The sequence below is a fragment of the Portunus trituberculatus genome, chromosome 26 (assembly GCF_017591435.1).
Source record: "Portunus trituberculatus isolate SZX2019 chromosome 26, ASM1759143v1, whole genome shotgun sequence".
Lineage (NCBI taxonomy): Eukaryota > Metazoa > Arthropoda > Malacostraca > Decapoda > Portunidae > Portunus > Portunus trituberculatus.
Genome location: NC_059280.1, coordinates 5,455,565 through 5,468,985, shown reverse-complemented (window position 1 = coordinate 5,468,985; position 13,421 = coordinate 5,455,565). Strand labels below are relative to the sequence as shown.

Sequence of the window (13,421 nt, the reverse complement as noted above, 5' to 3'; positions counted from 1 at the left end):
CCATATAGATCCAGTCAATAGCTATATTATTATTACCTAGCTATCATCTCTCTTATACAAAGCATGAATGACTTTTTTTCATCCAATCTAAAGACTAACTCAAGGGAAGATACATGCATTGGTGATATGGTAGTATTTTAAGATTTAAGTAGCATCTATATATGGTTTAACCCCTTCAATACTGCGACACATTTTTATCTCGAGATTTGTATAGTTACGATCAGACCATTTTATTGACATTAAGAGGGATCTATGCAGGTCAGAAGATTAATGGAAAAAGCGTCATAGTTCTGAAGGGGTTAAGTTTCCAGTGTTACTAGTTACTATAGTTTACCTTACCAAATATGAGAATGTTAACGCGGATATCTTTTTAAGGGTAACTAAGGAAACATCAACATATATTCCCCTAAGAACATGAGAATATGACGGTAAGGGAAGTTCCAGGAAGCCATCGGCCCTAAATATGACAATTCCTGTGTGAGATATGCCTCTTTATTTCTTCATATAATTTTTCAGTCATGAATTTGTCCAATCATTTTAAAGCCCAGTCAGTGTATAATGACTCAGCAACAACAGACCATTTCATTCACCGGCCATTCTATTTGAAAACAAACTCATTCGTTCTTATCTTTTTCATAATTTAACTTTATGAACTTAAAACTCATCGCGTCATAGATCTTGATTGCTGACCTTCGGGGATCAATTTCCTTTAGGTCATCCTTGCTGTGTTTGCCATATACAAATCCATTCAATTGACCGCATTTCTTCCTTCAGTCCATGCGTATCTAATCCTACAGTGCCACGTAGTGCAGTTTTAAGGCTTCAGGAGTGACAGATTAAGTTGTACGTACTTCAGAGAGAGAGAGAGAGAGAGAGAGAGAGAGAGAGAGAGAGAGAGAATGATTGATTGTTATATTCATTGTTGCATTAGTAATGAAATACAACAAAGGAGAAGGATGGACCTTGCCACCCACCCCCTGGGCAAAGGCATGTTTTCATGACTTTTGTGATAGTTTCAAATATTTCTAGTCCTCCACTCACTGATCAACTTACAGGACATATATTTTCTTCCAATTAACAGTAATATATTGACAGTTGATAGAAAAGTAGAACTGAATATACTAATTGCCAGCAAATGACGACCAATCAGGAATTTTATACGGAAATCTACGTAAAACCACGGAAAGGTCATCTTGCCTTAAGAATTCTTACAATAAAAAGATAAAAAAAAAACATCGTTATTCTTATAATCATCTAACTGTCAGGCAGATCAACTGTTACGGCACCGACGCTAATGATAACAATAATGGCGATAAAACATCAACAATATCAATGGCAATAACAACAACAACAACAACAACAATAATAATAATAATAATAATAATAATAATAAGAGAGAGAGAGAGAGAGAGAGAGAGAGAGAGAGAGAGAGAGAGAGAGAGAGAGAGAGAGAGTGTGTGTAATTCACTGTTTGATCTGCTGCAGTCTCTGACGAGACAGCCAGACGTTACCCTACGGAACGAGCTCAGAGCTCATTATTTCCGATCTTAGGATAGGTCTGAGACCAGGCACACACCACACACCGGGACAACAAGGTCACAACTCCTCGATTTACATCCCGTACCTACTCACTGCTAGATGAACAGGGGCTACACGTGAAAGGAGACACACCCAAATATCTCCACCCGGCCGGGGAATCGAACCCCGGTCATCTGGCTTGTGAAGCCAGCGCTCTAACCACTGAGCTACCGGGCCGTGTGTGTGTGTGTGTGTGTGTGTGTGTGTGTGCGCGCGTGACTTTACAGCACCATGAATTTCGAAGTCACAAACGTCTTGAAAAAGTCGCACTTAGCAAAGTCACACCGACAATTTTTCACGACTTTCAGCAGCTTAAGGCATAAGGAGAGCTTTTTTTTTTTTTTTTTTAAGATATTGCCGCGGCTGGAGATGAATCACGAGGAGGAGGAGGAGGAGGAGGAGGAGGATGCATGGCATGTATAGATATTTCGGCGTTGTGTTTTAACTGAGAAAAAAATAGTAAATATGTGTTACTCTATCTTATAAAAGCATGTTTCTGTTATTGGGCTTGATTCTACTCTGTGATTTAACAGAGTCGCACTTAGAAAATAAAATAAGTTTCGCAAAGTCGCACTGTAAGGCTAAAAGTAGAGTTGCAAAGTTGCAATCCCACGTATGCCAGATCCGGCAGATCCTTGGCTAACTCTCTTAGTCTTTCAGGGAACTGGCAATCAAGTGGGCCTTTTAATTTCTATTTTTATTGCTCTTGGCCAGCTTTCCCTATTCCATAAAAAAAAAAGGCAAAGTCGCAAAGACAAAGTCGCACCTGAAAAAAAAATAATCTTGCCGGACTCTTCTGTCATAAAAGTTTATTATAAAAGCTTTCAATTCATTCAATTCAAGAGTGGTGAAGACTGCATATACAACTGGTCAGAAGTGATGGAGCGAACTATCTCTTGCCGCTATGAATCGATCACTCCCAGCACATAAAACACAACACTTTTCATAAAGCACACCTGTCTACAAGCTGACTCTTTGGAAACATGTGTCCCGCATAGACTGCCACTTGTAGAACAGGCCTTGCTGCAGATTCCCTGCCCTTATTGTGTTCTAATGCCGAGACAGTCAGAGAAAACATATTTTAGTACTACGTTCTGATGCTGAGACAGTCAGAAGGGACATTTTTTAGTGCGTTCTGATGCCGAGACAGTCAGAGAGAACATTTTTTTCATGTGTTCTGATGCCTAGACATTTAGAAGGGACATTTATGGCTTTCTGATGCCTAGACATTCCGAAGGAGCATTTTATTCGTACGTTCTGATGCCGAGACAGTTAGAGAGAACATTTACGGTTTCCTGGCGTTCTGATGAGGAGACATTCTTAAGGGACATTTATGGTTTACTGGCGTTCTGATGCCTATAGACAGTCAGAAGGAGCATTATTTCGTGCGTTCTGATGCCGAGACAGTCAGAATGGACATTTATAGCTTTCTGGCGTTCTGAGAAAACAATCAGAAGGGACATTTATGGTTTTGTGGCGTTCCGATGCCTAGACAGTGAGAAGGGACGTTTAAATTTCGCGGGACGGGACGCCTGTTTCCCCCAGAGCCCCCACATGTCTTATTTCAACCCGTAACACTTCCCCAGACGCCTTCCCCTGCTGATATAACCCACTCCTAAACCCCCAAAAAGCCCCTGGCGCCTTCAAAAAGACCCGGGACTCGGTGGATGTCACGAAAAAAAATCGACCGTGTTTTAGAGCAAAGTTCGAGCGCCATTTTGCTGAGCCGTTGTTCCAGTAATACGGAGGCTTCGCAAAACACGCCTGCCATCCACCACCGGAGAGATAACCCAGCGTGCCCTTGGCGGGGGAATAAAAACAGACATTTACCCCGTGGTTCTGAAGGGCCAAGAAGACTGTAAAGCCCGGGAAGTGGACAAAATCGGCAAAGTTTGGGGTGTTTTTGAAGAAGTCGAGCGGGAGTTGGTGATGGCTTAGTGGTGGGTTACCTGAGTGACTGGCTTGTTTACACCTGGTCTGAGCTGACCCCCGGCTTACCTATGCCTCCCCTGTACGGCACGTGACTCCCCCAGGGTGCTGCCAGGCCCGGTGGTTCTTCATTAAGGTGGAAAGTCCTTTGTTCAGCGTCTGTATGGTGGTCTTGTTGCCCCTGGTGACGGGGGTGGAGGTGAGTGCTGCTGCTGTTCTTACTTCTGGTGCTGGTGCTGTTCCTCCTGTTAGTGCTGCTCTTGTCGCCTCACTGTGGTTTGATTCTAGTTTTCGGTGTGGCTGAAGGTTGCTTGTGTTAATTCCAATTTTAATGTTTCTACTTCTATTACTACCCTTATTACTACTACTACTACTACTGCTGCTGCTGCTGCTGCTGCTGCTGCTGCTGCTGCTTCGGGTTTTAATGTTTCTACTACTTTTACTACCTTTACTACTACTACTGCTACTGTTACTTCTGCTACCGCTACTATTACTACTGCTACTACTACTATTACTACTGCTACTACTACTACTACTACTACTACTACTACTACTACTACTGCTGGTGGTGGTGGTGGTGGACTGTTATGCTTGGCTTCATTGCATGCTGTAATTTGACAATAGCTGCCACAACAAAGTTACTATTACTACTACTACTACTGTTATTTAGTCATCACTATTTTATTTGTAGTTTTTGAGTGTTGATGATTATAAAGGTCAGTTAGGTTAAGTTACACTACTACCTACTACTACTACTACTACTACTACTACTACTACTACTACTGCTTGAACTTAAATCTAACCAAATTTTTTTCTTATATTCCTCATTTTCGGTGTCCAAAAAATTGATGTAGCCTTTTATTTATGAGCAAAGTAGATTTGTAGTTTGCAACAATATATTAATTTTGTCGCAAATGCTGTGCTGTCTCACCACGACTGTTTCCCAAGGCCACAGATGACTAGCTGGCTTCTCAGGAATTCTGCTTCTGTTAGTAATGAAGAAATATTGTTAATCTATCACTACATTGCTTAAAAAGTGCTTGAAAACTCTTTAACTTAAGAAATGTTGTTAATCTATCACTAAATTGCTTAAAAGTGCTTGAAAACACTTGTAACTGAAGAAATCTTGTTAAAAAATGCTTGGAACCTTTTTTTAACTTCAGAAATATTGTTAATCTGTCTACATTGTTTATAAAATACTTGAAAACCGTTGTAACTCTCTCTCTCTCTCTCTCTCTCTCTCTCTCTCTCTCTCTCTCTCTCTCTCTCTCTCTCTCAGGTAACCAGCAGAGATTGGGCGGATAGCAAGCAAACACGCACTCAAGATCCCTGTGTCTGGTAAGAACGGCTGCCCCGGGAGTCGTGACCGCAGCGGCAAACGGTCGAATAAGACTACTGGAGGAGGGGCAGGAGGAGGAGCCCTCCCCGGCCCCCACACAGCCCCCCTCAACCACAGCCTCGCCCCCCTCCCGCCCTCACCACCGCCATGAACCACATCACACAGGAGGAGCCACCGCCGCCTTCCTCCGACAAGGACCTCCTCGAACTGATGGACACGCAGGAGGGTGAGTGTGTTGCCCATTAGGTGTTTTTTTTTATTTATTTTTAAGTAGAGAAGAGGGCCAGCCAATGGCAAAAAGAAGAAAAGAGTGAAAATAAGGCCCACTTGAGTGCTGGCTCTTTAGAAAGATGAAAAACGTCAACCAAAATTAAGGAGCAAATGCCTCGACACCTTCATTTATTTTATTTGTCTATTTACTTTTTTAAGTAGGGGAGAGGGCCAGCCAAGGGCAAAAAGAAGAAAAGAGTAAAAATAAGGCCCACTTGAGTCTACAAAGATGAAAAATGTCAGCCAAAATTAGGGAGCAAATGCCTTGACACCTCCCTCATTTATTTTATTTATTTTTTTTTAAGTAGGGAAGAGGGCCAGCCAAGGGCAAAAAAAAAAGAAAAGATTAAAAATAAGGCCCACTTGAGTGCTGGCTCTCTACAAAGATGAAAAATGTCAGCCAAAATTAGTGAGCAAATGCCTTGACACCTTCCTCTTAAAAGGAGACGAGTCGTAGGAAGTCGGAAATACAGATGCAGGGAGGGAGTTCCACAGTTTACCAGTTAAGGTTAGGCTAAGGTCTCTATTTATTTATTTATTTATTTTATGTATGGGGGGGTTTGGTTAGGTTAGGTTAAGTTAAGTTCAAGTAAATTAGATTAGGTTTCTTTTTTTTTTTTTTTTTTTAATATGTTTGGGTTGGGTTAAGTTAGGTTAGGTTAGGTTAGATCAAAGTAAATTAAATCAGGTTTCTTTTCTTTCCTTTTTTTTCTTTTTTTTCATGGGGTTGGGTTGGGTTGGGTTGGGTTGGGTTGGGTTGGATTAGATCGAAGTAAATTAGGTTAGGTTGGGTTTCATTAGGTTAGAACACATTAGATTGAGTTAACTTTTTTTTATTTATTTATTTTGATGGAGGTTGGGTTTGGTTAGGCTCTGTTCGGTTAGGTTAGGTTAGATCAGATCAAATTAGATAGGTTAGGTTAGATTAGATCAAATTAGATAGGTTAGGTTAGGTTAGATTAGGTTAGATTAGATCAAATTAGATAGGTTAGGTTAGGTTAGGTTAGATTAGATCAAATTAGATAGGTTAGGTTAGGTTAAATCAAATTAGATAGGGTAGGTTAGGTTAGGTTAGGTTAGATCAAATTAGATAGGTTAGGTTAGGTTAGATCAAATTAGATAGGGTAGGTTAGATTAGATCAAATTAGATAGGGTAGGTTAGGTTAGGTTAGATCAAATTAGATAGGGTAGGTTAGGTTAGGTTAGGTTAGATCAAATTAGATAGGGTAATTGTTTTTTCCTGCCCTCAGGTTAGGTTAGGTTTGGGTTGAGAATGAGGTTAGTTAGGTTATCTCTGTTGATCTGTTGGCAGAATCCTAAGAAGCACTCTTAAAAAGTCACTAGAACTGCAAAAAATAACCTTAAAAACCTGATTGTGTCATGTGAATTGAAGTTTAATGCAAGAGTTAACCAGTATTGGTATTCATTCATCCCTTCCTCTGGCACACTCTGGAACTCCCTGCCTGCTTCTGTACTTCCCTCTTCCCTAAGACCTGAACTCATTTAAGACAGAGGTTTCAGGACATTTATCCCTTTCTGTCCACTTTTTTTTTTTTTTTTTTTTTTTTTATACAATGCAAGAGTCAACCAGTACTCTCAATCATTCATCCCTTCCTCTGGCACACTCTGGAACTCCCTGCCTGCTTCTGTACTTCCCCCTTCCCTAAGACCTGAACTCATTTATCCCTTTCTGTCCACCTTTTTTTACATAATGCAAGAGTTAACCCCTTCAGTACTGGGACGCATTTCTACCACGAGTTTTGAGTGTGATTAGACAATTTTATTCACATTAGGAAGGGTTTATGGAGTTCAGGAGATTAATAGCTAGAGTCTTCACTGTTTTAATCCCTAAATGAGTTTCTGAAGCTGTATAAAATCAACAAATAGTAAGCAGAATGAATATGGAAACGTGTCATGGTACTGAAGGGGTTAACCAGTACTCTCAATCATCCATCCCTTCCTCTGGCACACTCTGGAACTCCCTGCTTGCTTCTGTGTTTCCATCTTTCTGTGACTCGACTTCATGAAAGAGCAAGACATTTATCCCTTTCTTTTTGCTAACTCCCAATCCTGCAAATAAATGGGCTTTTATTTATATTTTCTCTTATGTTGCCCTTGGCCTGTTTTTCCCATCCTACATAAAAAGATAAAAATATAGAGTGAAATAAGCAAAAATGCCCACTGAGGTGCCGGTGTCCTTGCAGGTGTGAGAGAATCAGAATAAAGGGGATAAGTATCTTGAAACCTCCTTCTTAACCTCTTCAGTGTCATAACGCATTTTAATTTTTCATTCTGCTTACTATTTGGTGATTTTAAACAGCTTCAGAAACATTTGTTGGGTTAAAAGAGTGAAGACTGGCCATTGATCTTCTGACCTCCATAGACCCTTTCTAATGTAAATAAATTGTTCTTATTATGCACAAGACTCTTGGTAGAAATATTTCCCAGTACTGAAGAGGTTAAGTAAAGTCAAGTCACAGGAAGGTGGATATGCAGAAGTAGGCAGGGAGTTCTGCAGGTCAGCTTAGCATGTATTTACCTAGTTGTAGTTTTACAGGGCCTGGGCTTTATGCTCGTGTGGCCCCGTCTCCATATCTACACTTATCCAATTTTTCTTTAAAACTATGCACACTCGTTGGCGACACCACTTCTTCACTGTTCCACGTCTCAACACATCTTTGTGTGTGTGTGTGTGTGTGTGTGCGCGCGCGCGCGCGCCATCTTGCCATCTCGCTGCTTCCCTTATGCCAGTTTCAAAGTGCATCACTCTACCACTGAGCCACGAGGAGCCTGTGTGTGTGTGTGTGTGTGTGTGTGTGTGTGTGTGTGTGTGTGTGTGTGTGTGTGTGTGTGTGTGTGTGTGTGTGTGTGTGTGTGTGTGTGTGTGTGTGTGTGTGTGTGTGTGTGTGTGTGTGTGTGTGTGTGTGTGTGTGTGTATTTACCTAGTTGTATTTACCTAGTAGTAATTTTCCAGGGCCTGGGCTTTATGCTGGTGTGGCCCCGTCTCCATATCTACACTTATCCAATCTTATTTTAAAAGTATGCACACTCGTTGCAGACACTACTTCTTCATTCAAACTGTTCCACGTCACAATACATCTTTGCGGGAAACTATACTTTTTAATATCTCTTACACATCTTCCCTTTCTCAGCTTCTTACTATGCGATCTTGTGCTTCGACGCATATTCTTCTCTCAGGATCAGATACTCATTGTCCACTTGATTCCTTCCATTTATCAATTTATAAACTTGAATGAGATCCCCTCTCTCCCTTCTCTGCTCCAATGTTGGAAGATCCATAGCCTTTAGTCTCTCCTCATATGTCATCCCTTCAGGTTCTGGGACCATTCTTGTAGCCATTTTTTGTAGTCTCTTCCGCTTCTTTATGTGTTTCTTTTTTTGAGGGGTCCATACTACTGCATATTCCAATCTGGGTGTGAGACCAAGTGTCTAGCTATAACCCAAAAGCTTACTGGTGATAAGTACTTTTTTTTTTCTAATCTTGTTTGATTTAGTATTGAATTAGTTGAAAAAATATCTTGTACTCTTTAGCTCCTTCAATACTGGGACACACTTTCACCTTGAGTTTGCATATGATTAGACCACTTTCCTGGCATTAGGAAGGTTCTAAGGGGGTCAAGTTTAATGGCCACAGTCTGCACTATTTCAATGCCCCAATAAGTTTCTGAAGCTGTATAGTCACCAAACACTGGGCAAAAATGAATAGGGAAATGCGTCATTGTACTCAAGGGGTTAAGGATCTCACTTTGGCCACTTTTGTTTGGAAATATGGCTATGAAGTTCTTGATCTGTCAGCGAGGAGGAGGAGGAGGAGGCAGCTACTTTAGATACAGAGGTGGGTATGCTGCTGTTGTCACAAGGAGGAGGTGTGTGTGCTGTGAGATCCTTAGGGAGGGAGGGAGGGAGGGAGGTAGTTGTTTCCTTTGATGCAGTGTAGGTATTTGACTTCAAACTTGTGGTTGACTGTCATAGAAAATTCCCTCAAGTTTTCGGGTGTAGGAGTCATAAAATAAAGGAAATACTGAATAGTTTTGAAATATGCAGTAATTTGTGAAGTTTGATAGAATTGAGAGAGTGGTTGATAGCCTTAGAGGTATTACTATGCCTTGGAATGCAGCAAACAGTAAAGCAGAGGTTGTCAAAGTGTGCGCCATGGTGTGATTGTCCTCCGAGTGTGCCTCAGCAATGTAATGCATAGCTGTCTTAACCCCTTCAGTACCATGATGTGTTTCCATATTCATTCTGGTTACTATTTACTGGTTTTATACAGCTTCAGAAACTCATGTGGGGGTTGAAATAGTGAAGACTTTAGCCATTAATCTTCTGACTTCCATAGACCCTTCCTAATGTGAATGAAATGGTCTAATCGTAAAACAAATTTCAAGGTGAAAATGTCCCAATACTGAAGGGGTTAAATTTGGAAAGGGTATGCAAATCCAGACAGGAGCAAGTTTGGTATACAATTAGAATGCATTTCATTCCCATGTGCTCATTAATTCATTCATTTATGGCAATATAAATGACAACAACTATAATGATGAGAATATTATGTGTTATTACTTCTAATTATTGGTTTATTATTGTCATTACAAAGAGGATGGCTGTCTTGCCAAAACATTATGGAATATATTCCTCTGCAGAGACAGAGACAGAGACAAACAGAGACAGACAGAGACAGAGACAGATACAGAGACAAACAGAGACAGACACAGACAGAGACAAACAGAGACAGAGACACAGAGACAGAGACACAGACACAGAGACAGAGACAAACAGAGACAGAGATAAACAGAGACAGAGACAGAGACAGACAAACAGAGACAGAGAGACGGAGAGACAGATAGAGACACAGAGACAGAGACACAGACACAGAGACAAAGACACAGAGACAGACAGAGACATACAGAGACACATAGACAGAGAGACAGAGACAGCAACCCACTCTACACATGTCTCTATATACATGTCATCATTATTATTACTTCTATTATTAGTACGGTGCACACATAGTAGTACAGGCAAACCCCGCATAATGAGTGGGTTAGGCTCCAGAAAAAGTGTTCGTTATGTGAAAATTCGTTGTACGGGGTCTTAGGATGAGTAAAAAATAAATGAAATAAAATAAGAAAAAAAATCCGAACGCATCAAATTCTGATGTGGCAGTGGCTGGTGGTGGTGGTGGTGGTGGTGATTCGGTGGCGTTTTCACACTCGGCCAAAATTTTCCCAATAAAAATGTTATTGTGAGGTTTGGCGTTCGTTATGAGATTTAAGGATAAGAAAACAAACATTTGTGGCGAAAATTTGTTGCGTAAACATTCATTATGTGGGGTTTGCCTGTACAGAAGCAGGCAGGGAGTTCCAGAGTGTGCCAGAGAAAGGTATGAATGATTAAGAATAGTACTGGTTAATCCTTGCATTAGTGAGTTGGACAGAGTAGGAGGTGAGAGGAAAAGGGGTCTTGAAATCTCCCTCCTTAATTAAGTTGAAGTCATAGAAAGGTGGAAATACAGAAGCAGGCAGGGAGTTCCAGAGTGTGCCAGAAATTTGCCTTGTAAGTTGTGAAATACAACGGCCAGTTATTTAGTGTGATAAAAGGGAATTTCAAGCATTATAGGAACAATTTGCTATTCCAATGCAGAAAAATAGCTTGTAAAAGTAATTGGGGCCGTGAGAACTGTGGGTTTGTCGTAGTACTTGTGTGTGCACTGACAAAATTGACGGTTCTTATGTATTTATTTATTTATTTATTTATTTATTTTTTTTATTTATTTTTTTTTTACCAGTCCAACCTAACCTGACCTAGCCAACCCAGTGCTCTCTCTCTCTCTCTCTCTCTCTCTCTCTCTCTCTCTCTCTCTCTCTCTCTCTCTCTCTCTCTCTCTCTCTCTCTCTCTCTCTCTCTCTCTCTCTCTCTCTCACACACACACACACACACACACACACACACACACACACACACACACACACACACACACACACACACACACACACACACACACACAATACTTTATTTCATTTATATTTTGTCTCTCTCTCTCTCTCTCTCTCTGGTGGTGGTCTCTCTCTCTCTCTCTCTGGGTGTATTGGTCTATTGGTGTTTTGATGGTGTTTTCATGGGTGTACTGGTGTTCACTGGAGTTCTGTGGTGTTTTGAGGGTGTTTTCATGGGTGTATTGGTGTATATTGGTGTTTTGATGGTGTTTTCATGGGTGTACTGGTGTTCACTGGAGTTCTGAGGTGTTTTCATGGTTGTAATTGTATGTACTGGTATTTTGAGGGTGTTTTCATGGTTGTAGTGGTGTTTTGAGGGTGTTTTCATGGTTGTACTGGTTTTACTGGTGTTCTGAGGTGTTTTCATGGTTGTAATTGTATGTACTGGTATTTTGAGGGTGTTTTCATGGTTGTAGTGGTGTTTTGAGGATGTTTTCATGGTTCTACTAGTGTTTACTGGTGTCTTGAATGGTGTTTTCATGGTTCTTGGTTCTAGTGGCAACTTGGTGGTGTGTGTGTAAGTTGTTAGGGCATAGGGAGCAGCATGTTTGGCAGTGTGCCCTCCTTTGTGTTAATTTCTGGGTCAAACAGTCTCCTTCTTTAGTCATTGTCACAAAGGTTTATGCATTCCCCCCTACACCCTGTCCCTCCTCACTCCTTGGCCTGTGTCCAGAACTGCCCTCTCCTCTCACCACAGCTGTTTTATTTTTTCTTTCTTTCTTTATTTTGTAAGAAGGGAAATCAGATCAAAGGCAACAACAATGAATAAACAAAATAGATAAAAGGTCCACTCAGATGCCAGTTCCTGAGCAGGCATGAGAGTTAGCCAAAAGAAAGGGATAAATGTCTTGAAATCTTCCTCTTAAATGAGTTCAGGTCTTTGGGAAGATGGAAGTACAGAAGCAGGCAGGGAGTTCCACAGTGTGCCAGAGGAAGGGATGAATGATTGAGAGTATTGGTCAACTCTTGCATTAACTATGTAAAAAAGTGGACAGAAAGGGATAAATGTCTTGAAATCTCCCTCTTAAATGAGTTCATGTCTTTAGGAAGATGGAAGTACAGAAGCAGGCAGGGAGTTCCACAGTGTGCCAGAGGAAGGGATGAATGATTGAGAGTACTGGTTGACTCATGCATTATATTTATAAGGCCACAGAGATGAACAGCAAGGTTTTCAAATATTGCTGTTCATAATGATTTTTTTTATTGGTAGAATCATAAAAGCACTCTTAAAAAGGCACTAAACAGTAAAAATAACCTTAAAAACTTGTATGTCACTTGAATTGGAGTCTGTTGTAAGCATTTACCAGTATTCTCACTCATACTTTTTTTTTTCTTTTTTTTTGTACCTATCTATACTATGTGGGCTTTTCACGGGAATTTATGGGCTAAAGGGGTTACTTTTTGTGGTACCTCCTATCTCAAAGCCCACCCGCTAGGAAACCGTTGCCCTGAGTGAGGAAGCCCAACCTACACTCGAACCGTGGACAGGATTCGAACCCGTGCGATTGGAGACCCCTCGGACCCCAAAGCATGCATGGTTCCACCGTACCACGGCGGTGTATTCATTGCATAACTTCAACTCAACTATTTTCAAAGGCCAAAGGAATGATTAGTCAGTGTTCCAAGACTGTTTCTTCTATTAATCCCTTCAGTATTGGGACGCATTTTATTACCATGAGTTTTAGACGTGATTAGACGATTTTATTTATATTAGTAACGGTCTATGAAGGTCAGAAGATAAATGGCCAGACTTCTCACCATTTTAATCTTCTCATGAGTTTCTGAAGCTGTATAAAATCACTAAATAGTAAGCAAAATGAATATGAAAATGCATCCTGGTACTGAAGGGGTTAATAATGTAGAAATGTTGCTAATTTGTCACTAGAACCATTAAAACACACTTAAAAACCTGGCTTACTTAACCACGGCTATTTTCAAATGTCACTAAGTCCTGGAATCATTCTTTGGAAACGTCTAAATTTAAGTAGAGCATGTTATAGTATCACTGGGCTGGAACCATGAAAACACCCTTGAAATTCCCAACAACTTCCACAAGTGTTAAACTGTCACTGGAACCGTAAAAACACCCTTGAAAACCCCAAGAATCTCTACTAGAGCCTGTTAAACTGTCAAAAACCATGAAAACACTCGAAAACCCCAATAACTTCCACTAGAATCCTTGAAAACCTCAACAACTTCTACTAAAGTCTGTTAAACTGTCACTAGAACCATTGGAACACCTTTGAAATAACTTCCACTGGTGTCTGTTAAACTGTCACTGGCACCGAAAA

At 40.7% G+C, this 13,421-nt stretch overlaps 1 protein-coding gene across 1 annotated transcript in view; it reads left to right on the top strand.

The window, feature by feature from the left end:
* The first annotated feature begins 3,284 nt into the window (after window positions 1-3,284).
* LOC123509329 (ubiquitin carboxyl-terminal hydrolase 7-like) overlaps window positions 3,285-13,421 on the top strand; it is an 84,789-nt gene continuing 74,652 nt past the window's right edge. Inside the window, exons 1-2 of the mRNA XM_045263556.1 lie at window positions 3,285-3,706; window positions 4,787-5,072. Coding sequence (XP_045119491.1) covers window positions 4,994-5,072 — 79 coding nt within the window. The 5' untranslated portion in view covers window positions 3,285-3,706; window positions 4,787-4,993. The remainder of the gene's footprint in view (window positions 3,707-4,786; window positions 5,073-13,421) is intronic.